A 26557-nucleotide genomic window follows, 5' to 3' on the forward strand; every position below is an offset into this window, starting at 1 on the left:
TTTAGAACTTGACGGTTTGAAGAAGCCTCATAGACCATCTAGTCTAGTCCATACCTGAAAATCCCCACTAGAATATACTCAACAAGTAGTCAGATAGCTTTTGCTTTGAAGAGCTACAAGGAGGAAGAACTCACCTTGTCTCAAAGCAGGTTTAAATTTCAGCTCATCTGCTTCTTACCTAGTGACCGTGTGCAAGTAATGTTACCTCTGTGGGATATCTATAAAATGAGGGGGTTGAACTGGGCAAATTCTTAAGCTGAGGTCCATGAACTTTTTAGAAAATATTTTCATAAATGTATTTCTACATAACTGATTTCCTTTGTAAACCTCTGGGTTTAATTTTATGCATTTAAAAACATTATTCTGAGAAAGGTTCCAGAGACTTTGCCAGACTGCTGCTAAAGAGGTCATCCCATTTCACCTTGTATTGGATTTCCTTATATGGCTAGAGACTGACTTCCTATCAGCATTTGTTTGAGATGGTGAACTCATACTTCACTTGTATCCCACTTAATTTTTTTCCCTTGCTCCTTTTTAAAAAGTTTAAAAAGGGGGGCAGCTGGGTAGCTCAGTGGATTGAGAGTCAGACCTAGAGACTGGAGTCCTTGGGTTCAAATCTGGCCTCAGACACTTTCCAGCTGTGTGACCCTGGGCAAGTTACTTAATCCCCATTGCCTAGCCCTTAACACTCTTCTGCCTTGGAACCCATTCACAGATTGATTCCAGAATGGAAAGTAAGGGGTTAAAACAGAAGAAGTTTTAAAAAGACACTTTTTGTTTTCAGACTACAATAAGACTGCCTCATTGAATTGTCTCCAGACAGATAGTTAAGCAAGATCAATCAACACAACAACCAGTTTGACAAGATGTGTAATTGGTACCCATAAATCCCCCACCTCTCTGTTGAGAGAAAGGTGTTTCATTACCTGCGTCAACTACTCAGAGTTCTACAGCTTTTTAGTGCTGTGTTTTAAAAAATTTACATCATATGTATTTTCCTGTTTCTATTTACTTCACTGTGCATCTCTTCACATGAGTTCTCAGCTTTCTATGAATTATTCATTTATTTCTTACATGCAATAATATTATATTGCATTATATCACAATTTAACCAAAAAAATGCAGCTATAAATATTTTGGTATTTTGGATTTTCTGGGTCAAAGTAGCTTAATAACCTCACAATACCAAATTATTTTCCAGACCAGTTGGGCCAATTCATGGTTCAACAAACAAGTATTTTACTATGCTTCTCTAAGTCTCTCAACGCTAAACTCATTAACTGTTTGCATCTTTCATTATCCTTATCACCTTGAGTATAAAATAAAATCTCATTCATGTTTTAATTTGCATTTTTCTTTATAGTATTATTTTAAAGTGATTATTAATATTCTGAAATTCCTTCTTTTGAAAATGATTCATATCCTTGGATCACTAGATGGGATTGCTTTTGATCATATTTTTGTGTCTAATTTGTTGCATTTTTTTAAAGTTCTAAATTTCAAGATTCTTGTTTCCAAAAGGCTATTTCCCTACAACTTTCCATCATTGTTTCTAGTCTACCCTCTGGAGTAACAGAATGAACTTAATTTCAGGTGATAGCCATCCAGATACTTGACAACTTTGATGTGTCTTGTTGAAGTTTCTCTTCTCTATTTGAAATAGTACCCCTTCCTTTATCTGTCCCTCACATGACATAGTTTCCAGACCCTTCAACATTAAGATTACTCCCATGTGTACCTTTTTTATTAGCTTCCCTTTTCAAATTTACCTAGAAAAGAACTTTTATAGTTAGTAGGTTGTCTGTAACCTTCCTTGATTTAAACACGGTTGTTGACTTAAGGGATCGAGGGAGACATGGTGGTATTTGTAGGCAGCAGAGCAGGAGCCAGTAAATGGGGAATGATTAAAAATTAGAGAGAAAGTAGGGATAGCAGTTTAATGGGGAAGGTAAGAGTGTTGAAAGATTGGCCATGGAGAGGAGGAGATTGGGGAGGGGGCAATTTTTTGAAATGAGTAGGGAAGAAGAGGGAGCTTCCAGTAAATGGCCTCAATATTTTCGGTGAGTTATGAATCCATTTGAGATTATTTCATATAAATTTGTAGTGGACTCAGTCCATAATTGTGAGTTTTCCTACCTCTTTTTTTCATTAGCAAGTGAAAAGGAGCAAAGGAGGTGAATGGTGGAATTTGGCAAGCTTTGATCAGTCATTGGACAAAGGAGCAAGGGATTCTAGGGTAGACAGAAGACAATGAAGCCAGTGTAGAGTGGGTATCCTGGGAAAGCCCAGAGGGGTAAAGGTATTAAAGATCAAGATAGTAAAGATGAACAGGTTGATACATTGTGAGTTTTTAAATTAATATTCAATAACAAAATATTGTCTTTTATTAAGTTTTATTAATAATAAATAGGGCAAAGGAACTGCCTGAATTCAACCTGGTCGCAGGTCCAAAAAAAAGGAAGAGGGAGGAGTTACAGCCACTTAAATACAATCAGGCAAAATGCGGGGACTCTTGGGAAAATGGAATTTTGGGAAATTCTAAGGGTGGGGGATGAAGTCCAAAGGCTCAAAATCTCCATTTTTACAATTGTGAGACATAAAAACAAATTATAATATTATGATGAAGGAATTTTAGAGTTCATGAACATGAAATTGGGAACTTTTGTAGGAAATGACAAGATCTAAGGGTATGACCATTTTTGTTGTTGAGGTCTAGTGAAGGAGGAGGTCATGATAAGTAACTAGATTACCCTATTAAGGTTCGGTATTTAAGGGGAAACATCATTGTGGGTATTCAAGTCTCCTTTGTATAAAGGGACAAGAGCCCAGATGGAAAGACCAAGCTAGTTACTCATTGAAGAAGAAAAGAGAATGTCGGGGGGTGGGGGGGTGGGGGGTGGGAGGAAGTAGGGAAGAAGAGAATTTGATAGATAATGGCTACTGAGTGATAAATTCAAATTGTGTGAACCTGAAAGGAGGAGAGGTTGCTGAGTTAGTGGGATTAGTGGGAGAGTCTCAAAGTGGCAGTGAGGGAAGGAAAGAGTATTCTTATTCTTCCATCAAAACAAATGAGTTGAGGGGATAAGAGGCCAGAAATGGCCCTCAAATACAGAAGGAGTCATGTCTGAGAACCAGAAGGTGGATGAAATGAGAAAAGAAAAGGCTTAAGATGAAAATAGATTGGTTAATTATGGAATAGGCATTCCAGAAAACATAGTTGAAAGGTCTGGTTGATCTGAAATGATATCTCCTGGGAACAAGGATGAGGAGTTTAGGAATAAGGGAGCAGGCATTTGGAATTCATTCTGTAGCAGCTAAGGGTTCAGAATCACTGGGGTGGGGTGGGAATAAGCATTTATTAAGTATCTATTCTGTGCCTGCACTTTACAATAACTTTGGGAATTGGATGCTATTGTTGTCTCCATTAAAGTTAAGGAAACTGAGGGAAACATAAGTTAAATTGACTTGCCTAGGGTTAAAGAACTAGCAAGTGTGCAAGACCTGATTTGAACTCAAGTTCTTCTGACTCTAGGCTTCCACTGTATATCTGCTATGTTGCCCAGCTTTCTACTATCTCTCGAGTATGTTAATTTAATAAGTCCAAGATGGAGTGAATTGAAGGAGGCAGGTTATTGGAAAGTAAAGGGTCTTGGGGCAGCTAGGTTACTTAGTGGATTGAGAGCTGTGCCTAGAGGTGAGAGAGGTCCTGGGTTCAAATCTGAATTCAGACATTTCTTAGCTTTATGACCCCGGGCAAGTCATTTAGCCCCCATTGCCTACCTCTTACTACTCTTTTTTCTTAGAACCAATTCATAGTATTTATTCTAAGATGGAAGGTAAGAGTTTGAAAAAAGAAAAAAAAAAGTTAAGAGGTTTTTTCTTGACATCCAGGCTCTTGGTGGGTGTTTGTAATTGTGTTCTGAGAAAACCATGCAACAGAAAGGGGCAGGCAAAAGTGGGAGGAAGGAGGTGGCAGTGGAAGTTGGAAATTTTTTGGAAGTGAAATGCCTCTGGAGAAAGCCATGGGGAGAAGACCAGATCCTGGGCTAGTATAAGGCTATGTAGGAAGGCCCTGCAGAGAAGAACTTCTTAAAGGTGGATAGTTAGCTGCCATGCAAATAAAGGGATTGAAAGGGCCTGAAAGGAAGACAGTAGATATGGATATGTCATATGTTTGGCTCCCTGAGAAGGCCCTGGAGAGGAGAAAGAATTCTGAGGCAGTATAGGAAAAATGTACTTAAATACTGCACTGTAGTTAGATTTGGAAAGAGGAATTAAGGAGTATTTTATCAAGATTTAATTGGTCCACTTGATTTTTGCCCTTCTTCCTTTCTGTTGGCTTATCCATTTGAATCTAATTTATCTATAGTGCTCATCTCATTAAAAAACTTAATTGCTTATGCCGTTCTGCTTCTTTTACAGCATTTGACATTGCGCAGCAAAGAAATGGTGATGGAGAAGCCAAGTCCCCTGCTCGTCGGGCGGGAATTTGTGAGACAGTACTATACTCTGTTGAATAAGGCCCCAGAATACTTGCACAGGTAATTGGAAAACTGAGCTAAGTATCATATGAGCCTACATATTACTGGGGTTCTTATTATTTCTTTTCATCCCTCCCCTTTTTTTTAATCTTATTTCTCTCATTCTTGTCCTCAAATGTAATTCTGTGTGGTATCTTAGTTTTTGGAGCATAATTTTACTTTTTATTCTACACTCTAGAGCTTTTTTCAGAATGTTAACACTAATTAAGATGCCTCATTTCCACCTATTCTTGATGCATGTAGAGTATTGTGTATAGAAAAAAAAAACCAAACTAGGCTCAGTTGATCAGTAAATTTTTTTAAATTTAATTTTTAAAAATTTTAATTAATGTCTTTTCCAATTACATGTGAAAACAATTTTTAGCATTTGTTTTCTCAGATTTTTAGTTGCAAGTTAACTCCTTTATTCCCCCCTTTTCCTCTCTCTGACTTAGTAAGCAGTTTGATCTAGGTTATTATATGTGAGCATGCATTTCCATTTTGATCATGTTATGGAAGAAGACTCGTTTTTAAAATTGCAAAGAAAATAAAGTAAAAAATATTATGCTTCAGTCTGCATTCAAATTCCATCAGTTCTTTCCTTGGAGGTGGATAGCAGTTTTTTTTATCGAGTCCCTTGGAATTGTTTTGGATCATTGTATTGCTGAGAATAGCTAAGTTGATCATCCTACATTAATTTCTCCTGATTCTGCTCACTTCATTTTGCATTAGTTCATGTAAGTTTTTCCAGATTTTTCTATAATCATCTTACTTTTCTTCAGCCATTCCCCAATTGATGAATATCCTCTCAATTTCCAATTCTTTGCCACCACAAAAAGAGCTGCAATAAATATTCTTGACAATTAGGTGCCTTTCTCTGTGCCTATTTATCTGATTCTCCCTCCCACTCCCAACCCCCTAGTAGTATTGCTAGGTCAAGTACACACAGTTTTATAACACTTTGAACATGGTTCCAAATTGAATGGTTGAATCAGTTCACAGTTCTATCAAAAGCTCATTAGTGTCCTAAGTTTCTTTTTTTTAACATTATTTTTTTATTTCGTCAATTTCAAACATTATTCCTTGGTTACAAACATCATTTTCTATTCCTCGTACCCTTCCCCCAACCCCTCCCATTGCCGACTCACAATTCCGCTGGGTATTACATGTGTCCTTGATCAGAACCCATTTCCATGTTGTTGGTGTTTGCATTTGGAGTCTACATTCCCAATCATATCCCCCTCGACCCATGTCATCAAGCTAGTTAGTGGTTTTGATTTCTTTGAGTGAAAATTGCCATTCATGTCTCTTGTCCATTTATCAGTTGGAGAATGGCTTGATTTTTTGCACAATTGATTTAGCTCTTTATAAATTTTAGTAATTAGACCTTTGTCAGAGGTTATTGTTAAGATTGTTTCCCAATTTATTTCCCTTCTGATTTTGGTTACATTGGTTTTGTTTGTACAAAAACTTTAATTTGATGTAGTCAAAATTATTTATTTTACATTTTGTGACTCTTTCTAAGTCTTGCTTGGTTTTAAAATCTTTCATATTATTCTGTGTTCACCTAATTTATTTATAGTTTCCTTCTTTATATTCAGGTCATTCACCCATTCTGAGTTTATCTTTGTGTAGGGTGTGAGGTATTGATCCAAGCCTAATCTCTCCCACGCTGTCTTCTAATTTTCCCAGCAGTTTTTATCAAATAGTGGATTTTTGTCCCAAAAGCTGGGATCTTTGGGCTTATCATATACTATCTTGCTGAGGTCACTTACCCCAAGTCTATTCCACTGATCCTTCTTTCTGTCTCTTAGCCAGTACCAAATTGTTTTGATGACTACTGCTTTATAATATAGTTTGAGATCTGAGACTGCAAGGACACCTTCCTTTGTATTTTTTTTCATTATTTCCCTGGATATCCTTGATATTTTGTTCCTCCAAATGAACTTTTTTTCTAATTCAGTAAAAAACTTTTTGGAAGTTCGATGAGTATGGCACTAAATAAATAGATAAGTTTGGGTAGGATGGTCATTTTTATTGTGTTAGCTCATCCTACCCATGAGCAATCAATGTTTTTCCAATTGCTTAGATACAGTTTTAGTTGTGTGGAGAGTGTTTTGTAATTGTGTTCAAATAGTACCTTTGTTTGTCTTGGCAGATAGATTCCCAAGTATTTTATATTGTCTAAGGTGATTTTGAATGGAATTTCTCTTTCTAATTCCTGCTGCTGAGGTGTGTTGGAGATATATAGAAATGCTGATGACTTATGTGGGTTGATTTTGTATGCTGCAACTTTGCTAAAGTTGTTATTATTTCCACTAGCATTTTGGTTGATTCTCTAGGATTCCTTAAGTAGACCATTATATCATCCACAAAGAGTGATAGCTTGGTCTCCTCATTGCCAATTGTAATACCTTCAATTTCTTTTTCTTTTCTAATTGCTACTGCTAGTGTTTCTAGTACAATGTTAAATAATAGAGGTGATAATGGGCGTCCTTGTTTCACTTCTGATCTTATTGGGAATGTATCTAGTTTATCCCCATTGCAGATGATGTTGGCTGATGGTTTTAGATAGAAACTGTTTATTATTTTTAAGAAAGACTCTTCTTTTCCTATACTATCTAGTGTTTCTAATAAGAAAGGCTTTTTCTGCATCTGTTGAGATAATCATATGATTTTTGTCAGTTTGCTTAATGATATGGTCAATTATGTGGATGATTTCCTGATATTGAACCATCCTTCCATTCCTGGTATAAAGCCCACCTGATCATAGTGAATAACCCTCCTGATCACTTGCTGGAGTCTTTTTGCTTGTGTCCTATTTAAACTTTTTGCATCTATGTTCATTAAGGAGATTGGTCTATAGTTTTCTTTTTCTGTTTTTGACCCTCCTGACTTTGGAATCAGTACCTTATTTCTGTCATAAAAAGGAATTTGGTAGAACTCCCTCTTTGCTTATTATGTCAAATAGTTTGTATAGTATTAGGAATAGTTGTTCTTTGAATGTTTGATAGAATTCACTTGTGAATCCATCAGGCCCTGGGAATTTTTTCTTAGGGAGTTCTTTGATGGCCTGTTGGATTTCTTTTTCTGATATGGGATTATTTAAGAATTCTATTTCTTCTTTTGTTAATCTAGGCAATTTGTATTTTTGTAAATATTCATCCATATCACCTAGATTGGCATATTTATTGCCATATAATTGGGCAAAATAGTTTTTAATGATTGCCTTAATTTTCTCTTCATTGGAGGTGAGTTTTCCCTTTTCATCTATGATACTGTTAATTTGGTTTTCTTCTTTACTTTTTTTATTAAATTGACCAGTACTTTGTCTATTTTGTTTGTTTTTTCAAAATATCAGCTTCTAGTGTTATTTATTCAATAGTTCTATCAATTTCAATTTTATTCATTTCTCCCTTAATTTTTTAGGATCTCTAATTTGGTTTTCTTCTGGGGGGGGTAATTTGTTCGCTTTCAAGTTTTTTGAATTGCATGTCCAATTCATTGACCTCTGCCCTCCCTAATTTGTTAATATATGAACTCAAGGATATAAATTTTCCCTTGAGTACCACTTTGGCTGCATCCCATACCATTTGAAAGGATGTCTCATCATTGTCATTTTCTTCAATGAAATTATTTATTGTTTCTATGATTTGTTATCTAACCGATTTTGGAGAATCATATTTAATTTCCAATAATTTTTGATTTGGCTCTCTGTGTACCCTTACTGATCATTATTTTTATTGCCTTATGATCTGAAAAGGTTGCATTTATTATTTCTGCTTTTCTGCATTTGTATGCTATGTTTTTATTGTTTTGTTTTTTTTTTAAACCCCTGCCTTCCGTCTTGGAGGCAATACTGTGTATTGGCTCCAAGACAGAAGAGTGGTAAGGGCTAAGCAATGGGGGTCAAGTGACTTGCCCAGGGTCACATAGCTGGGAAGTGTCTGAGGCCAGATTTGAACCCAGGACCTCCCATCTCTAGGCCTGGCTCTCAATCCACTGAGCCCCCCAGCTGCCCCCTATGTCATGTTTTTATGACCTAGTATATGGTCAATCTTTGTGAGTGTTCCATGTGCTGCTGAAAAGAAAGGGTATTCCTTTTCATCCCTATTTATTTTTCTACATATATCTATTAACTCTAATTTTCCCAAGATTTCATTCTCCTCTTTTACCTCTTTCTTGTTTATTTTTTTATTTGATTCATCTAAATTTGATAGTGGTGGGTTCAGATCTCCCAGTTGTATAGTTTTACTGTCTATTTCCTCCTTCAGTTCTATTAGTTTTTCCTTAGAAATTTTGATGATATATAATTTGGTGCATAAATGTTGATTAGTGATATTTCCTTATTGTCTATACTCCCTTTTATCAGGATGTATTTACCTTCCCTATCCCTTTTAATCAGGTCTATTTTTACTTTGGCTCTGTCAGATATCATCATTGCAACTCCTGCCTTCTTTCTATCAGTTGAGGCCCATAGGTCTTGCTCCAACCTTTAATTCTGACCTTGTGAATTTCTACCTGCCTCTGGTGTGTTTCAATCAATCCATCAATCCTTCTAAACTCCTGCCTTGATATGCTTCCCTTTCTGGTCCCTCCCTTTTTTTTTTTATGGTCTGTTAAGTTCCCTCCCCCCTCTCCTACCCTCCCTTCTTGTACTCCCTCCCCCCTACCCCCCTTAGTTTTCCATTCTCCCTTACCCTGTAGGATAAGATAGAATTCAAGATCCCAATGGATATAGATGCTCTTCCCTCTCAGAGTTGATTTCACTGAGAGTAAAGTTTAAGTATTACCTATTAGCACTCTCTTCCTCTCCTTATAAAAGTGTTCTTCCCCTCCCCCTCTCACATGTATCTTTGTGTGACAAAGATTATTCTATTTATTTCATCATCAATTCCCCCTTCCCTTATTATTTTTTTGTATATCATCTTATAGCCATTAATGCCCCAATCTCTTCCTGTGAGTGATTCTTCTAATTACTATAATAATGAATACAGTTTTTGAGAGTTACAAATAACATTTTCCCCATATATTAATATATATATATAATTTGATCTAATTGTAGCCCTTAAAGAAGAGAGTTTGAATTAAAAAAAAAAACATTTTTCTCCTTTTCCCTCTCTTTCATATTTACCTTTTCATGTTTGTCTTGATCTTTGTGTTTGGATATCAAACTTTCCACCTAGTTCTGGTCTTTTCTTTACAAATACTTGGAAATCTTTTATTTTGTTGAATGCCCATACTTTCCTCTGGTAGTATATAGTTAGTTTTGATGGATAGATGATTCTTGGTTGAAGACCCAGTTCTCTTACCTTTCTGAATATCATATTCCAGACCTTGTGGTCCTTTAGTGTGGAAGCTGCCAGGTTTTGTGTGATCCTGATTGGTACTCCTTGGTACCTGAATTGTTTCTTTTTGGCTTCTTGTAGAATTTTCTATTTAGCTTGAAAGCTCTGGAATTTGGCAATTACATTCCTGGGAGTTTGTCTTTTGGGGATTTAGTGTAGAGGATGTTCTATGAATTCTTTCAATGTCTGTTTTTCCCCCTTTGTTCAAGAACATCAGGGCAGTTTTTTGGGATGATTTCTTGTAGTATGATGTCAAGATTTCTGTTAATTTCTGGCTTTTCAGGTAGACCAGTGATTCTCAAATTGTCACTCCTTCCTTTGTTTTCCTTCTGTCACCTTGTCAGTGAGATATTTTATGTTTTCTTCTATTTTTGTCAAGTCTTTTGACTACTTTATTAATTCTTGTTGTTTTGCAAGAGCATTGGCTTCCAGTTGCCTAATTCTGGTCTTTAAAGACTGGTTTTCCTTTTCGGTTTGGTCTAGCCTACTTTTCATGGCTTCCAGCTGTTTCTCCAATTGGGAGTTCTTGTCCTTTAAACTGTTATTTTTCTCTTTGAACTATTTCCCATTTTTCATGCCAGAAGGCTTCCATTCTTTTTGATAAGCTCCAATTTAAATTCTTCCAGGGCTTGTGGACAATTTGCATTTTTTTAGAAGGTTTTATCTTTGTTTGATTTTCCTCCTATATTTCCTCTGTAGCCTGGGGTTTTCCTCCGTAAAAATTTTCGAGAGTCACTGCCTTTTTTTTTTTTGCTTTTCTTGGAGTTTGGGGCTCCTGTGCACAGTTAGCAATCACTATGGTGGTTTTACCTTCCCTTTTTTAATCAAAAATCTGAGTGAGCTGGGCAGGTTCTCTGTGTATGGAGTTAAAGAGCAAGGATTTTGCCTGAGGCAAGCTCTCAAATCTCCGCAGCTGTTTGCAACTCTTCTCTGCACTACCTTCCCAGGGGCACCCACAGTTTGCGCTCCCCCACCTGCCAGGGTTTCAGGTGCACCTGCTCTCAGGGATAGGTTTGTGGTGGTTTTTGTCAGTTCTCAAGGACCTAGAGGTGCCCCTTTCTCGCTCTAGGGGTGCCTCTCGCACACTCGCTGATTCTGGCGCACACTGGCTCTGACTGGCTCTGTAGGTGGGATGGGGGAGCATAGATCAGCTAACATTTGGGTGGGAGTTTTTTCACCCACTTATAGTGTGGAAATGCCCAAATCCCATGTACCTTCAATGCTGTGCTCTACTGTAGATTTCCTCTGTTCTTTTGAAAATGGTTTTTATGGTCTTTTGAGGTAGTCTATGTCTGTGGGTGCTGTGGACAGAAAATGTTCTGGGTCTATACTGCTGTCATGCTTACCTGGAAGTCCAGTGTCCTAAGTTTCTGATATACCCTACAATATTTTTTATTTTCCTTTTGTGTCATATTACCCAATCTGATAGATGTGAGATAGTACCTCAAAATTGTTTTAATTTTAATTTCTCTAATCAATTGTGATTTAGAGCATTTTTTATATGACTAGAGAGCTTTGATGTCTTTGTCTGAAAATTGTCTTCATATCCTTTGACCACTTATCAATTGGGGAATAACATATTATAAATTTGACTCATTTCTCTATACTTGAAAAAAGGAGACCTTTATTAGAGATACTCGGCAAATCTTTAATGTATTTTGACTATGAAACAGTTCCTATTTAAGGAACTTACACTTTATCTGAGAAAACATGTACATCAATAAGTTTGTCTAAAATGAATACTGGATTATGTTGAGAGGAAGGGCATCAGCAGGTAGGAGATCAGAAAAGATTTTATTTAGATGGTTGGGAGAAATAAGGCCAGTGTGTCTGGACAAGAGAGGGCAGAAAAAGAAGTAAGGTATAATAATGAGGGTAGAAAGATGGTTTAGAAGCAGCTTGTGAAAGGCTTTAAAAGCTGATTAAAATTTGTATTGTCATGGAATCAGTAGGAAAGGTCTGTGGGGAACTTGATGTTGGAAACACGGAAATAATTTTTGGCATCTATGTGAAGAATAGGTCAGAGTGGGGAGAAACAAGACAGGGAAACTGATTTTGAAGACTTACTGCAATCATCTAGATGAGAAGCCATGAATACCTGATCTAGAATGTTGAAAGCCAGTGTTGGGTATATATAGAAGAGGTGCTCTGAACATAGAAATATGGCAGTTGATTTGGATATGGGAGGTAAGAGAGTCAAGAATATAAACCTAGGCGACTGGAATCAATATGGTGATGCTTTTTATAGAAAAGGAGGAGTTTCAAAGAGTCATTGTAATGAATTAACAAACATCAAATAAAATTAGCAAGAAGAAGAGGATGAAGTTTTTTTCCTTTCATGGATAAGGAATGGACACTTCTTGGATTTCATTTGTTTAAGGTATTTTTTGATGGAGAAACTCTCATTACCAATGCAAGTTAGCATCTTTTCATTACTTAGAGCCTTAGTTGCTTAGAACAGTGGGTGGTTGAACAACTGGCCCAAGAATAGTATCAAAGATAGTACCTGATTCCAGGTTTTCCTGGCTTCAGGGTTCTCTATCAAGTGATAGTGATACCACCACCTTCAACATAACTTTCAAAGCTACCTGCTGCTTGTCTTTTCCTTTTGGTCCTCTTTTATCCATATTTTTCTTTTAGAAAAAAATCCTTAACTGACCTTATTTTCCTTCCCTCTAATTGGTATGGATGAGTAGGAGTGAAACCCTTGAAAGAAATAAATACAGGCAAAACAAATTTCCATACTGGCCATATCTAGAAATTTATTGTTTCTTTCTGTGCCATATCTTAACACCTCTCTGTCAGAAAGAGTTTAACATTCTTCATCATTCATCCTCAACATTCATTGGTCCTCTGAAAATGCAGTGGTTATTTTATTATCAGGGTTTTTAAGCATTTCAGAGTTGTTTTTCTCATGGAATGAATTATTTTCCTGGTTCTATTCACATTAGTCATCTTTGATTCATGTAATCCCTCCCAAGTTCCTCTGAAATTGTCCCTTATGTCATTTACTTATGGTGCCATGATATTTCATTATGTTATTTATTCCATTATATACTATAAATTCTTTAGTCATTCCCCAATGGAAGGGTACCTTCTTAGTTTCTAATTCTTTGCTTTTATAAAAAGACATGTAAGAAATATTTTTGCACTTACCCTCATTTTTGTTATTGTTTTTAATTCTAGGGGATAGGCCAAATAGTGATATCACAGGGTTTACCCAGTTTACAGTTTTGTTACATATTTCCAAATTTTGCAGAATGACTAGAAAAATTCATACTTCTATCAATAATTCATCAGCAGGTCTACAACAATTGTAATTTTCTGTTTTGGGGTCATTTTTGCTAAACTGACGAGTGTGAGGTAGAAGAGCCTCAATTGTTTTAGTTTGTTTCTCACTAATTATTTTAGTAACTTGGAACATTTAAAAAATTTTGTTGTTGATGCTATTCAAGTCCTCTGATAATTCTTTGGTGAATGAATCTTGTTCTTGTGTGCTTGGATTAGTTCTTTTACATAATTAGTAAATGAGATCTCTGCAAAAAAAATTTTCCCAGTTAGCCTGTTTTCCTTTTAATTTTAGCTTCTTTTGTTTTAGTTGCACAAAAACTTTAATTTTATGTTATCAGAATAGTCCATTTTATCTTCCATGATCCTCTATTCCTTGTTTGGTCATGAACTCTTCTGTCCAAAATTAAAAAGGATTATTTCCTTTCCTGTTCTTCTAATTTGTTTATTATATAATCTTTTATTTAAGAGCTTTGTATCCATTTGGAACTTTTCTTGGTAATATGGTGTGAGATGTTGAATTAAACCTAAATTCTGCCATATTGCTTTCTACTGTTCCCACCAATTTTTATTAAATAGGATAAAAACTCAATATTTTGACTCTATAGGTCCATAAAGCACTCTGTTATTGTGTTTTTTTTTCCCTTCTATTACATTCCTCATCAGTTCCACAGATCAGTCTTTTTTTTAACCATTACTAGTTTGGTAAGCCCCTTTCCTTTCTGCCTTTAGAAATGAGAAAGTTTAGAAGATGGCTTGGTTTTGAAGGGAAGGTAACAAATTTTGTTTTGGATTCATTGAATTTGAGGTTTTTCTGGAGCATCCAGTTTGAAATATAATTTTGGCAGTTGAAGGAGTGTATCTGAAACTTGGGAAAGAACCTTGTACTGGAAAATTAAATGTGTGCTATTTGAATAGAGATGATAATTTGTAACATTTAAAAGAGTAGTTTGCCACAAACTGTTACAGATAAAAGAGTTGTTGGCATAAACTGTGACCGCGGAAATATGGTTTAAATCAAATATAAAGTGGTCGCCAGGGGAAAATTCCCAAATACGAAATATACCCAAGTCAGCTGGGTTTTTATAGAGATTTTAATTAATACAAATAAGGAATTAATGAAAGGGAGAGAGAGAGAGAGTAAGAGGAAAATAATGAGAAAGGGGCTAGGCCAGCCTAGGCATAAGTCTTAAGAGAGAGATCAGTCAGTCTTTAATCCACTCACCACAAGATTTGTCCCAAGCAAGATTCTAGTGTTCAGAGAGACCCTCCAGTTTAGCTCCTCAGCTGCACTAAGTTCAGCCACTGAGCCCTCCAATTCAGCTTTGGCAAGCTGCCCTTCCAGAGACCTCTTCTGACCTCCTTTCAAAGAGAATTTTCTCCTATGTCACCTCCCCTAAGTTTTCACATCTACCAATCACAGTAGATGTTTTCCAAAGGACTGACCATTCTTAATTCACACCTTCTTTAGTTTTCAACTTCTCTGGGTAGACTAAAACTTCTGAGTAAGTTCACACTTCTTTGCCCCTTGCAAGTTTGCAAGTGGCCTGACCTTTTAGTGATTAATTTGACCTTCATAGGTACTTAGCACCTTTTTGTATTAGATCTAAAAATAGACTTAGCTTAAGGGTCTTTAGCTTCACCTTAAGTATGGGTTAAGTACTTTTCACTGTTTAGTAGGGAGTTTACAACTTTATCTCCCCCTAAGGTACTGTCTAAGTATGGGTGGAGTAATGTAAAGTTCTCACATACATTCCTGACTAAGTCCCTTCATTGTTTAAAATGGAGAATGGTCTTGACCAAATTTTCTGAAGTAGGGTCTGAGAATTTTTACGATTCACAAATTAAGGTCATGGAAGTTGAGTTCATAAATCTGAAGAGTAAAGAGAAGGTCCAAGACAGAACCTTGGTGTAGACCCTCACTTGGTAGAGATGTAATAAGGTTGATGAGTCAGCAAAAGAGAATGAGAAGGAATAGTCAGTCAGAAGAAGACACAGGTGAGAGTAGTGTCACAAAAACACAGAAAAGAGAGAAGGTCCAGAAGGAGAAACTTGGAAGTAGTGTCATATAGCAGCTAGAATGAAGACCAAGAAAATATCCTCAGATGTGGCAATTAAGATATCGTTGAAAGAATTTAAACGATGAGGTCAAAATATAGATTGCAAAGAGTTGCAGTATAGACAGCTTTTTTCCTAGTAGTAGAAAGGTAGAAGAAGACAATAATTTGAGGGAATAAGATCTTGTATAGGTTTTGTTATTGTTACTTTATTTTAAGGTGGGAGAAATTTGGGTACAGATATATTTGAAAGTAGGGAAGAAATCAGCAGATGGAAGAAATTCAAGATAAGAGTATAGTGGGGCAGTAATTTGCTGGAGAAGACAAGAGAATGGGATTAAGGGCACATGAAAAGCTGGCCTTAGCGAGAAGGGCTTCTGCATTATAGACTGGAGAAAAAGAGGAGAGAGACATGAATAATGACAAAGGATTTTGTGATGAAAAGTAAGGGAGAAAAATGAGCACTTAAGGCAAAAAACCTCAGTTTTCTTAATCAAGAAGTGAGCGTCTTGTGTTTTTAGAAAGCATTAAATTTTTTGTTAACTCTACTAAAACTACTGTAGTATAATTTGGAAAAAAAAAAAGAGCATTTGCTGAATGCAATATTAACCTTTCAATTGTCTTTACAGGTTTTATGGTAGGAATTCTTCCTATGTTCATGGTGGAGTGGATGCTAGTGGAAAGCCCCAGGAAGCAGTATATGGCCAAAATGTAGGTGATTCTCTCTCTTCTCCCCCCAACCCACTCCCCACCCCCCACTAAGGGATGTGGGTTGGAATGGTTAGACAAAATGGAAACAGCCTTGATGTCCTAGGGCCATATTGGTGTACCTATGGTACATGTGTTGGAAGGGGCTGCTCCCTCTCTACCTTACCTGAGGACATTTCTCTCATCATCTGCTCCTCTACCCAGCAGCTCTATGGGAGTGCTTCCTAAACCTTTCTCTGTATGGGGTAAGGCAAGGTTTGCCATCACTGTTCTAGGGTATGTGGAGTACTTGATGTTCGAAAATATTTGTTCAATAGATTTAAGTACTTTTGTGCCAAAAGCTTTGAAGATAGAAAAGCAAAAGATATGATCCTTGTTCTTGAGCAAAGACCCTGTAATAAACAGTGATGACAGTCAGTTAAGTTTTAATTGAAAGCAGTGGATGCTATAATCCAACACCAAATTGTGTAGTGATTATAGTGCTATAGGTTTCCAAGAAGCAAAAGATATTAACTTTTAAAACTTAGGTATTATACATTGTGGTGATAGGAAACTAGATAGTTTGGTGGATGGTGTTGTTGAACATAAAGTCTAGATGACATGAGTTCAAATTCTGCCTCAGATACTTAGCTCTGTGACCCTGGGCAAACACTTAAATTCTTACAATCTACATGTAAAATCCAATTGAATTGCTTGTTGACTAAGGGAGAGGGGAGGGAAAGAATAAGAATCATGTAACCATGGAAAAATGTTCTAAATTAATTAACTAAATAAATACATTTTAAAATAAAACTCACAATCTCAATATGCCCAATTTTAAAATGGGGTTTATAATAATCCTTTCCTCTCAGGTTCAAATAAGAGAACATGTAAAGTTCTACGATTACTATCACAAAGCATTTTATGTGTGTTACCTCATTTTTATAATAGAGACTTTATTAAGGAAGTGGGACTTCAAGTGGGAGCTGAAATGACAAAATGGGATTTTGTCAGTTAGCTATTGGCAAAAAGTACTGAATGAATATTGGCTTGGAATTGGATAGAAGCATGCTAAGTAGGGTGGTAATGCTGAGAGGAATCTGACTTGGAGGGTTATGAAACAATTGGGGAAAACCAGAGACAGGTAAGATTGGATCATATATAAATCTTTCCTTAGAATTCACTTGGGGTCTTAGAGTTTTTTTGTTTGTTTTTGATTTGATTGATTTGATGAAAGCAATGATTTTAGAGATGTGGGAATTTATTTTGGATGGGTGGAATAATCACAAAAGGTAAATTGGTTTGGATATACTAGAGTAAGTCAGGTCATAAATGAGGAGGAGCTATTTTAGAATATGAGTTCAATGTTTTATTTTTGATATAAATATCAACAAAATTAAATTTTGAGGCTCTTCATTTTTAAATGTTAGTTATTCCATCTTTATCTCCTTCGGGTGTATTCAGATTTTTTTCCTAATGTAGCTAGTGTGTAATTCTTTAAATTTATGTTATTATACTTAATGTGTTTCCATATTTCTTTATATTCCTCATATATTTGCATTTTATTTGTATAACAGTTCTACTGTATTTGTTAATTGGCATTGGTAGAGGGGGCATTATCGCTGAAAATTCTCTACATCGATGAAATCACAAGTGTGAAACAAAAAGCCTCCCAATTTACACTAATAAGCCAAAATTTGTTCAGTCTATTGAACACCAATTAGATTGTTTACATTTTTTTAACCATTACAAATTTTGCTTTATTCACACTAATTGATTTTTGGATCAAAAATATACTGTTTTTTTGTTTTTTTCAGTGTGCTACCAGATTGCTATCCAAAATTATTCTAGTTTGCATGTACAATGAATTGTTTTCTCCTGAATTCCATTGTCTTAACATTTTGTTTCTCTTTTTAAAAGGACATTCACCATAAAGTATTGTCTCTGAAGTTCAGCGAGTGTCACACTAAAATTCGTCATGTGGATGCTCATGCCACCTTGAGTGATGGAGTAGTTGTGCAGGTCATGGGTTTGCTGTCCAATAGTGGACAACCAGACAGGAAATTTATGCAAACCTTTGTCCTGGCTCCTGAAGTGAGTTCCTTGAGTTTTTATTTTTAACAGTACAGCTGGTTGTAACTGTCTGCTGGTCAAGGATGCAAAAAAATGTCTCCTACTTGTTCCAGTTTATATATGAAAGTCTCATAGAGTTAAGAGTTCAAAGCCTTAATGGAATAGATGAGGAAACAGAGGCCTAGAAGTGAAGTAACTTGTCCAAGGTTATACAGGTAGTAAATATGTTACTAATTTAAAAAAATATGTTTGGAGCCTGTTAGTATAATTTATGGTAGCCTTAGATCTATTGGAAACTGAAAAAAGATTTCAGGAAATGATGAAGTGACTATTCTGTTTTATCTATAACAGGTTATCTTTTTTTAATGACTAAATTTTTAATAGATTGTCTTTTTAATTATAAAGTTCTCTAGTAAGCTCCACATTCCTGGTATTTTTTTTTCCTCAAAAGTCCTTGAATTTAATTTTTTTCCCTTTGATTTCTTTTTTTAAGATTTCTGTGGGTTTTAAAATTAATAATCAATAACCAAATATTATATGTTATAAAGTATTATTAATAACTAAAGCAAAATAGCTGCCTGAATTCAGCCTAGTAGCAGGTTAAAGAGTGAATGGGAGGAGCATACATCCACTTAAATACCAATAACATGATCTCCAATGTGGGGACGTAGGAGAGATTATAGGGAATTTTAGGAAATACTAAGGACTTCTGGGGAAAGAAGTCAAAGGTTCAAAATCTCCATTTATACATTCCCCCCCCCAACCCCCATCCTACTGGGAAACCAGTTTCCCCAAAAGGATCATGGAAACATAATCAACTTAAAAATTGCAATTTGTGGATAAAAGGAAAAAAGAAAAAGAAAACAAAACCAATGATTACTAGGTTGACAAAAAGCCAATTTGGGGGCAGTCCCCTTTAAGAGTATATATTCTAAACAAAGGCATTTCGACCCCCCCATAGTTCAATTCAAATCCCAAAGTTCACTCTGGATCTTCTGGTACAGCATGTGGTCTCTGCAGGCATCTATCTTCATGGCACATTCTGGATTCTGGGAGGTAGCAAGTTTATTATCCTAAAATTGCTCAAATTTAAATCCAAGTTCACAACAATAACTTGATCCCCCTGAGGTGAATAATAACAAACACAGGGATCACTCAGGAATGCATAGCTGAGTTATGAGGTATATGAATCAATTTGCAAAAGAAAAATCAAAAACATGAAAAAAAATCAAATAAAAAAGAAAAGTCTTCTGTCTAAAAAAATCTTAAGTAAAGGAAAAACAAATCTATAACAGGTTCTTGAATCAGGACCCAATTAAAATGATTTAAGCAGTTATGCATTTACCAAATCAGTAGCCAGGACTATAGAAAGTTTGCCACACCGTGAAAGACAGAAAAGGGACTAGATTTCAGCAGCAAATGGAAGCCTCGAAGACAGAGAAAAGGAGGTGCTTGATAGAATGTGGCTCAAGGACATCCTGCATTTAATACATGTTAAACAGCTGCAACCTCGAACCCCAAACAAGTTCAAGTCCTCTTTTCTTGGCTCAAAATTACATCAATCCCACTGGGATCTGGTCTCTTTGACCTTGTGCTCCATAGGCACTATGCAGATGCTCTGTGCTTCTTTAGCACTGTACAGTGGCTCTTTTATATATTCTCTTCTTCTGGAATCAGACAGAATCATGAAGCAAAGTCCCATAATTCTTTTAAACAATCTGTGGCATCATTTTTATAATTTAAGGCTTTTTGGATATGCATTAATATTAGAACAAAGGTATTTAAAACTTATATTACTGCAAAATTAAAAAATTAAAAAAAAATCTTCTCAATACTGTCGACGTGCTTCAAATACAAAAAGGAGAGAAAAAATAAAACTCAGATACTATATTGCATATACAAGGAAAAACAATAATAAAAAAATTTTTAAATAAAAAATATATAACTTAAAATCAGTGGCACACTGTGTCAGCCATGTGTGAGTACAAATGATTTTCAGAATAAAATAGTAACACAGTAGATAATGCACATTCAAAGAAGTACCAAAGTCCCCAAAATTCACAATAGCCCAGTTAATTACAATGGCAAATAAACCCATTATCATATTTCACATAAGTTGCTGTATGACATTAAAAAAAAAACTACTATGAACTGATGGGTTTTTGTCACAATTTTTACAGATGTAGCAAATCTTTCAACCTAGGCAAACATATTTTTAAACAAAGTAAAACTTATTTGGGTCTAGAACATCATCAAGAAATCTAGATTGTTCTGGTGGAGTAAATTAAAATGAAGAGTTTTTCAAGAGCTCTTTTTTTTGGCTTCCTGCTACATAAAACTTTGGTAGGAACATTTCTTTGTTTCTCTATCTTTACAACATTCTGTGTAATATAAATATAAAATGTCATCCATTCAGAAACCACTAGTTATGTAAAATTATTTCTGAAGACCCCTTAAAATTACAATTAAATTCTTAGCTTATTAAATTCTCTAAAGGTTGTATATAGCTTTTGATGAAGTCCATCCATCATCATCTGTGTGACACTACACAAAGGCAACATGTCATCTTCGATGGATCTAATGAAAATTGTTTGGGCAAGATGTTCATGGGCTTACAATGATATTTTTGTTCTTCAGCAAAGGTAAAGGTACAAATTAAAGATCAATATAGGCAAAACATAGCTTGAAATGATTCAGTATAATATATTTATTAAATTAAAACAGATAAACAAAAAAAATTTAAACTTTAAAGCAATCAGTAAATACAGTAATATAAACCAATGAGAAGGTGTAGGCAGGCAATGCAGTCAAAATTCTTTTCACCAATCCCAATAGACTTGTTCACTATTATAGGAGGAGAATAAACTCAAAATAGTAAGAAACTTCCAGATCTCTTTTAAAGTTTCCTTCTCCTCCTCCAGTATTTATTATCCAGTTAGATTTCTTTTGTCAGCACTCTGAATTTTTTCATAGAAGCACAGGGCAGAATCTCCACTCTGCATGTTGAGCAGTTTGGACTTTTAGAACTTTGTCAAAATATTTCAGGTTAGTTTGTAGCATAAGCAGCCTAGCTTGTGGCATATTCTTGAAAAGAAGAAAATAAAGTGGGAAATCTCCAATGAAAATAAAAAGTCCCAGGAAAAAAATTAAGCAGATCCAAATTGCACTTTTTAGCTCTAACAACTCAAACTGTTGTTTCAGAGTTTCAAGCATGCTTTGCAATAGCATTTTTCCTGAAAGACACTGAATGGGGTTTGTTTAAAGAGTAAACAGAAAGAAACAAAACTTCCTTGGAAAACTATAGTGTATTTGCATATGAGAGAAAAAATACTCCTCATTGGTGTTTTGGGTCAAGAGAAAGAAGGGGAAAAAAACTGGCTTATTCCCCAGAACTGACTTTAAATCTACAGATTTGGAACTAACTGCCCTCCCTGTGAAAAATGTTTAGTAACAGCCTTCTAAACTAGGTGTGCAGGGTCAGCTTAAAAAAAAAATCTGCTTGAAAACTAGAAGGGGTGGGGTTTCTTTGCTTCACGCTGAAAAATGGGTAAGGCCGGCTGGAAAAAACCCAGGTGGAGTGTGGGATGGGGGTGGTGGCCAAAGGGATTGGGGAATCTCACCCTTCCAGGGGGAAAAACATGTGGCTCAGAGTGGCAGGTGGGTCTGGTCATGACCTGTTGGAAGGCTGGAGATTGGGCAGGTACAGATCAGTCTGAATCAGGAGTAGGCAGATCACAGTGGCTGTAATGACATGAAAACAGGTGGACGGGCAGGAGTGTAGGCTTAAAAAAAATCTATTCTATCTCTTCGTGGTCAGCCAAAATGTGGGTTTTTAAATTAATAATAACTATTATGTTTTACAAAGTTTTATTATTAATAACTAAAGCAAAATAACTGCCTGGATTCTGCCTGGTAGCAAGTCAAAGAGCATGTGGGAGGAGCATACATCCACTTAAATACCAATAACATGTTCTCTCCAATGTGGGGATGTAGGAGAGATTATAGGGAATTTTGGGAAGTACTAAGGACTTCTGGGAAATGAAGTCAAAGGTTCAAAATCTCCATTTATACATTTCTATCTAGTAGGATTAGAAATGCTCCATAAAGGAAAATAGTCATGCCTTACTCAGTTCTGTGGAAACATTAATGCTTGAGAATCCAAGTGCTAGCTCATATTGTTTCAGTAGGATTTGTGTTGTGAAGCTTGGTCAGGAGAAATTATATGGGATATGCTTGTACAAGGTAGAATTTGGAAGTAGATATTTTAGTGATTCAACATATTTTGTAACATTTTTGAGTGATATAGTAGAAATAATTCATAGCTTATTGAAAAAGTTTGAAGATATTTATATATAAAATTTAAAGATATATATATATATAAATACATATTTCAATGTTGCATATGGTATCAAATTTATAGTTACTGATGGATTTTTTTTCTTCAGGGATCTGTTCCAAATAAGTTTTATGTTCATAATGACATGTTCCGTTATGAGGATGAAGTGTTTTGTGATTCTGAACCTGAACTTGATGAAGGTAAGGACAATTAAACAAGCAGCCAAGAATTCTAAGTTAAAACTTAGATCCTTATAACTTACTACTTTTTAAAAATTGGGAAATACTCTTTTTTCCCCTTATACATTTACAACTTTTTTTTTTTGTTAAAAGTCTCAAATACAGCTGTGTTCACAAAAATGATTCTTCTATTCAGTTAACAAGAGAGGTGAGGTACAATTTGAAAGCCTTATATTCTGAGTTCTTTACCTTTGTGGAAAGACGGGAAACCTGAGATGTTGCTGTTGATTGGCAGGTGTTACAAAAGCAATCTTTAATATTCATTTCAGTCTCCAAAGGATATTAAAAATTCATTTTGGGGGGAAATTTTCATATTCCATTTCCTGAAGAGCAATGCCATGTTTTATGTAATATCTGTCAGAATCAGAAGAAGAAGTAGAAGAGGAACAGGAAGAACGGCAGCCCTCCCCTGAACCTGTGCAAGAAAGTGCCAACAGTGCTTACTATGAAACTCACCCTGTGACGTAAGAATGGTTCTAGTGTTCAGAAGTTAAAGTGGACATTATTATCTTGTTCCAAAGGGCATTTGTTTTTCTAGAAATGCCAATGGAGTAGGTAGAGGCAATTACATCACTCTGTGGAGTTTTTCTGGGTCATCTCTCTATCAATCAGATCTTAATGGAGTACCTACTATGTGCTAAGTGCAACATTTAGTCTTCTGTCCTTAGAGGAGGTGGTGTCATTAACTTAATGCACAATTATTTGAACTTTGAAATTGAGTATGTTTGTAAACTCTAGGAACTGACATTTGACACCCTGGCCTGAAAACAGTGTAAAACCCAATATTAATTCAACATTCATTAGGAGGGGATAACTTTTTTTTATTTAAGCTGGTGGGGTGGAGCTTTGTTGCTGTCATTTATTATCCCATGGCTCTCACTATTCTTATCTTCTGAAATAATTACAAGCCCCATTTGCACAGTTAAAAACAAAACCCATGAAATTGAAGATCAGAAATTGGAAATTGGGTTGCTCTTTAATTTCAGTCAATAGTTTCAATTAGACATTTGAGAATGAACAAAATATCTTGTCATAGTAATGGAATAGAGGAGCCTTTGGAAGAATCTTCTCATGATCCTGAACCTGAGCCTGAATCTGAGACAAAAACTGAGGAGTTGAAACCTCCAGTGGAGGAGAAGAACTTGGAAGAACTTGAGGAGAAGTCGGCTTCTCCACCTCCTGCTGAACCTGTTTCTCTGCCCCAGGAACCACCAAAGGTTAGATCAAAGTGATCTCTTTGTAGATTTGTAGCACTAAATGTTCCTACCCAGCATAGTACATATGTTCAACTTTACTTATTTTGAATAAGTTGAATATATTAAAATGCATAATGGAATTCATGAATATTTATTTTTATATCTGAAAGTTGCTGTTTGAACTTTTGATCTTAAATACCTGAATATAGAATTTCATGTTTGTGTTTGTTTTCTCTTAAAAGATCCCCAGACAGGGTTGTGATGATTGATTTTTCTGATGCTCAATCACAAATGTGCAGCATCTAATACAGAATTGGGATATTTATGCAGTTCCATGTAAGACTAAATTGCTGTTTCATTCTGTACTGTAGCATGCTTTGGACACAGATGAAAATTTAAACCTGACAGTTGAAGTTATAACACATACCCTTCCTAAAACAAAAGAGCATATTAGAAACTTATGGAAACAAATCTTTTGTTTCCATTTTAAAATGAGGTCCTTTTCCTTTTTTATTTTTTAGAGTACTAGTTTACTCTGGATTAGGCATTTGGTTAATGAAAATTATTTTCAAGTTGATAAAATGTCAAGACAATTTTCAGATCTCGTTCACAAGATTATTATTTAAATCTACTTTAATCCCTTTTTTTCCAAATGTAATTTCTGTTTCACAGAAATAGTAGTGAAATTATTTCTTGAGCTTCTTCATAGGCTAAAGTTCATTTTGGGTTATGGGAAGGGGTGCAACTTTTAGAGGAAGTGCATCAAATGTTACTCCAAGGGACTGGGGGAATATCTGCTAATCTTTCCAGTGAGTCCTCTATCCCTTCCACCCCTCTTATCTCTCTCTGAAGGGTATAAAAGGTGGGGTGGAGGTGGATTGGGGGGCACTACTTGCCTTGCGAAGGTCAGGATTTTCCCTCATGAATAGTAGTGTGGTTTTGTTGGCCACTTACTCCTCCATAGTATTTTGTGGTGTGGCATGAGGAGGAGCTTGTAAACTAAACATTTGGAATCATTTATAATTTAATAAGTGGGCTCTTGTAATTAAGGAGCTTTTGAAAGTGGGCACATAGGTTGGCATGTGTATGCCTGTATTCAGTTGTCTTCATAAATAAATAGTTTAGAAATGAACAGAAAATATGTATTTGGAAGTTTCCCTATAGAAATGTTGGTGGTTTTCCATGATTAGTAGTCTAGGTTTGTTGCATTTCCTGCAGGCTTTCTCCTGGGCTTCAGTGACCAGTAAAAACCTGCCTCCTAGTGGTACTGTTTCTTCCTCTGGAATTCCACCCCATGTTAAAGCACCAGTCTCACAGGTAACCCAATCTGTGAACACATTGGATTGTATCCTTGTTACATTGCCAATTGCTTACTTTTTTATAAGTCAATCAGAAATTGTCATTGCTTAAGCATACAAAAAAACCAACTTGTCTTATATGTTTTTGCACTCACTTTAAATGCTGTATCTCCATTACATACAAATAAGTGGTATTTGAGGTATGAGTGTTGATAATACAGATTAAGTTGGCTTCAGAAGTTTATACTATAACTTAAAGGCTTTTACAGAAAATAGAGGTGCTGATTTTTACTTTAAAAAAAATTTGTAGCAAGGAGATTTTAGGTCTTCTAATTATGTAGCCTGTGAGGAATTTAATGATTTAGGAAAAGCACAAATATTTCATAAAGATTCACTGTTAAAATAGAATATGAACTTTCATTGTATACTGTTTCAATCAGTCATGTGTGGTTCATATCTTTTAAAATGGAACCTGTACCAACTTATGACTGTAGTGTTCACTTATGGATCAAGTATTTTGCAAAGCAATGTCAGTCATTTTGGTAACTACACAGACATTGTTTATAAGCAATGATATAGGTCAGGATCAGAATTGATGGTCACATTTATGCTCAGGAGGTATTTCCCAAATAGATAATTGGGGACTATTTGGTTATCCTTTCCAGTGCCTGGCATAATTCTGGATCATGAATTAAAATGTTTTTAGTTTTAAAATAATTTGCCTAATTTCCTGTGGGGTTTTTTTTTTCCCGTCTTTGAAGTTCTGAATGACTTCTGATATTTTTCAGCAAGAACTCTTTTAAAATGATGGATCTTTAAAACCATTGTTTACATTCTATGTTCCTTGTGTTAAGATTGTATTAAGCTTGTGGAGTTGCTCAGTTTTCATAGAACCATTTTTTCCCTCATTAAATTGTGTGTGTGTGTGTGTGCGCGCGCGCGCTTGTATGCATATGTTCATAGATTTTCCAGGTTTCTTAGCTAACCACAAAGGAAAATTGGCTTCATATTTGCTTACCATTATGTTTTTAATACTTCATTTGGTTTCTAAAGGCACTCATTCAACATATAGCATATGTTACAATTTAAAAGAATATTCTTGTCCTTAAACAATCTGATAACATAGACATGAGGCTACTTTTCCCAGAACTGGGAAAAAAATGATAAATATGTCCTTGCCAGTGACACAGGGTAATTGCTGTCAGTCACCACTTCTGAGATAATGGACATTTGTCTTATAGTAAAAAACTGTTTTTATTCAGAAACTTGATAGAATTCCTTTTGAACAGGATTTTAATGTGATTTTATATATATGTATATATAGTTCACATCAAATGGTATGAAATTCTAGGGTACTTAAGTATAAATATACATACAAATAAGTGAGTTAAAGTAATGAGAGAATTTACTAGATGTCAGCTAGTTCATATAAAATAGTGTATATTTAACTAGAAGACTAAAGTTTTGTTATTCTGTTGGTGTGTTTTTTAGTGACTAGTAATTGGTCAGCATTTC

At 35.4% G+C, this 26557-nt stretch overlaps 1 protein-coding gene across 9 annotated transcripts in view; it reads left to right on the top strand.

Annotated features, from left to right (window-relative positions):
- Positions 1–26557, top strand: part of G3BP2 (G3BP stress granule assembly factor 2) — a 55901-nt gene that overhangs the window by 20478 nt on the left and 8866 nt on the right. For 5 of the 9 annotated variants that reach the window (XM_056803334.1, XM_001364890.4, XM_056803331.1 and 2 more), the window contains exons 2-8: positions 4423–4541; positions 15843–15924; positions 17821–17994; positions 22419–22509; positions 22910–23012; positions 23585–23765; positions 24963–25061. In XM_056803334.1, the coding sequence (XP_056659312.1) occupies positions 4447–4541; positions 15843–15924; positions 17821–17994; positions 22419–22509; positions 22910–23012; positions 23585–23765; positions 24963–25061 (825 nt within the window). In that variant the 5' untranslated portion in view covers positions 4423–4446. The remainder of the gene's footprint in view (positions 1–4422; positions 4542–15842; positions 15925–17820; positions 17995–22418; positions 22510–22909; positions 23013–23584; positions 23766–24962; positions 25062–26557) is intronic. The other 4 variants (XM_001364963.4, XM_056803335.1, XM_056803337.1 and 1 more) reach the window with 1 other exon arrangement.

This window comes from Monodelphis domestica, chromosome 6 (assembly GCF_027887165.1).
Source record: "Monodelphis domestica isolate mMonDom1 chromosome 6, mMonDom1.pri, whole genome shotgun sequence".
Classification (NCBI taxonomy): domain Eukaryota; kingdom Metazoa; phylum Chordata; class Mammalia; order Didelphimorphia; family Didelphidae; genus Monodelphis; species Monodelphis domestica.